A 2500-nucleotide genomic window follows, 5' to 3' on the forward strand; every position below is an offset into this window, starting at 1 on the left:
TTTAGATAATGACTAGGTCGAATGTAAAACATTTTTGTAAATTTAAGGTTTGGTACCCTTCACACCCTACCCCTCACCCCCTACCTCCCACCCCCAGAATAGTCATGCTGGATTAGTGATTTGAGTACAATAAGGAATTGTCTCTTATGAAAAAAACGGCCAGATAATGGACATAGTAATTGGCTGATGTGTTCCAAGTTGCATGTACTTTAAAAACGTAAAGCCGAACAAAAGACAGCTTGATTTTACATGTAAGCCACAGGCCTTATTCTTAGCATGCAGTCTCGGAGGTTTTACCTCCCGTTGACATGGTCAAACTAACATTTATGATTTTGGGGAATAAAAAAAGAGCCAGACAAAAGTCGTGTAAGACATTTGCTTTGTTCGGCATTGCATAATTATAAATTATGATAATAATATAATAATTATTGTTACTCGATCAAAATGTAGCAAGAACTAAAAAAAAAAAGTTACATTAAATTTTCTTCTTAAAGTGCGTTGTTTCCCTGTACATTTTTCTACATCTGAATAAGTTCACCCTGTGTTTAACAACAGTACTAATAACTATTAATTCCTTTACAGTAAAATAATAATCAATAATTATTACAGTCAGTGATACAGCAAGTGACTGTGCTTCTCTTTGGGTGCTGAGAGGTAGAGTACTTTTGCTAGTATTAAAAGTGCCCCTAACCCCAAAATATTTTCTTCGCTAAAATGAATCTTTGCACCTGTTCGAAACACATTGCCGCTATTTTTCCTTTTTCTAACAAATCCTGCCTTTTTATAGGCTGTCAAGACTTGCAAAAAGCCAAGCATCTTTTGTTCATGACCGAGTCAGAAGGGGAGTGGGTCTATTCCTGATTTGACATCGCAATCTAATTAATTTGCATGCATGTTTACAAAGAGTTAATTAAAGAGATGTAAATCAGTTTGTGACGTCACAGGCATAGATCCACTTCCCCTCTCATCCGTCGTGAACAGAAGATGCTTGGTTTTTCTAAAGTTTTGAAGCCTATAAAAAGGCAGGATTTGTTAGAAAAAGGACAAAATGGCCGCAATGCGTTTCGAACAGGTGCAAAGATTTATTTTGTAAAAAAAATATTTTGGGGTCAGGGGCACTTTAAGCTCTTGCTCAGGTAACCAATATGAACATGCAACAGCCCAATTATTTGTGTTTTACACTGAAAATAATAAACGTTGGTTATCAAGGATACAAAACCATGAGAAGGTCACATGCATGTTGGTAATTCTGTGTTAGCAAACACAAGGAAACAGTGGCTACAGGGTTGTGACACCATGACTGATACAAACAGGAAAATAGTGAACAGCTCTCCTAAAAAAATGGCAAAGGAGTTAATTAAGGTTAATATCCGCACTCATGTCCAGGCTTGATCCTAATTAGATGCACACCCAATTTTGACATGCACAAAGTGTCCCTTTAAGTCTAAGCATTTGCTACCTATTTCAACAATAAGGTACACATAAGGGTAAAATTAATGTAAAGGTTTTAAGGGTTTTTAGCTTTGGGTAAATGCAGATGTTAATCATTTAATACTTGAAGAGCAGCATTTTGGGGACACTTTGTGACGTTACTTTCTGTATTCCGATCAGACACAAGTGATGTTGCAAAGCATGCAGTACCAGTGCAAAAACAATAGCACCAACCCAACCCTCTCCTAAAAATAACAGCAACTTAATAATATAAATAGACTATAGGCTGCTTAACAAGTGCACGAAGCAAGGGTATTTACCTGGCGACATTTAGGACAAATTATTTGGGAGTAATAAGTTGCGGAGAAGAGCAAGTGGACACTTCCTGATGCTTATTGAAACTCAATAAGTGTGCATCTGATTAGGGTAAATCATGGACATATCAGGTTAATGGTAGCCCATAAAAAGGCAAGAAGTCCACTTTTTTTAACAAAATGATTACAGTCTATTTCTTGAGGGTGGGTTGGTTGGTTGGTTATGGGAGAAAAAACAGCTGAGACAAGGTGCATGAAAAGCAAGTTGGCCAGTTTCCTATCCACCGAATGGAAACATTATTAATAAAACTAAATTTAAAAAAATCCTGCCGGTTTGGATACTTTGGAATTTTTGCCTTGGATCAAACAATTACTTTTGGCTTGGGAACACTTGTGTTAGTGTTTTTGGACAGGCTAACTGAGGCATTCACTCATTTGATAAAATAAAAATGAACAAAGGCGACAAGCTTTTCTTACAGGTGTGGCAATTTCTCTGAGTTGGTTTCTGAGGTCAAACAGTTCACTGGATGTAAGGAGAATCATGTTCAAATATCGCACCATCAGTGCCGCGAACTGGAAGTCTTCTTCTTGAACAATTATCTCTGACAATGCTCTATAAATGTCTTCTGCATTTAACAAAAGACAGAGTTGCCTAGAAAAAAATCAAAATAATGTAATCATAATCCAAAAATCATAAAAAGTCACTATGGCACACTTACTATGCCACAGTCGGTAAGTGTGTGGCCTTTGCGCTA

General features: G+C 36.9%; 1 protein-coding gene across 1 annotated transcript in view; it reads right to left on the reverse strand.

The window, feature by feature from the left end:
- LOC138020764 (protein VAC14 homolog) overlaps positions 1 to 2500 on the reverse strand; it is a 35609-nt gene that overhangs the window by 3527 nt on the left and 29582 nt on the right. The window contains exons 13-14 of the mRNA XM_068867693.1: positions 2223 to 2397; positions 1215 to 1333 (exon numbers count right to left, since the gene is read on the reverse strand). Of these exons, the coding sequence (XP_068723794.1) occupies positions 1215 to 1333; positions 2223 to 2397 (294 nt within the window). The remainder of the gene's footprint in view (positions 1 to 1214; positions 1334 to 2222; positions 2398 to 2500) is intronic.

Source organism: Montipora capricornis, chromosome 10 (genome assembly GCF_036669925.1).
Source record: "Montipora capricornis isolate CH-2021 chromosome 10, ASM3666992v2, whole genome shotgun sequence".
Classification (NCBI taxonomy): Eukaryota; Metazoa; Cnidaria; class Anthozoa; order Scleractinia; family Acroporidae; genus Montipora; species Montipora capricornis.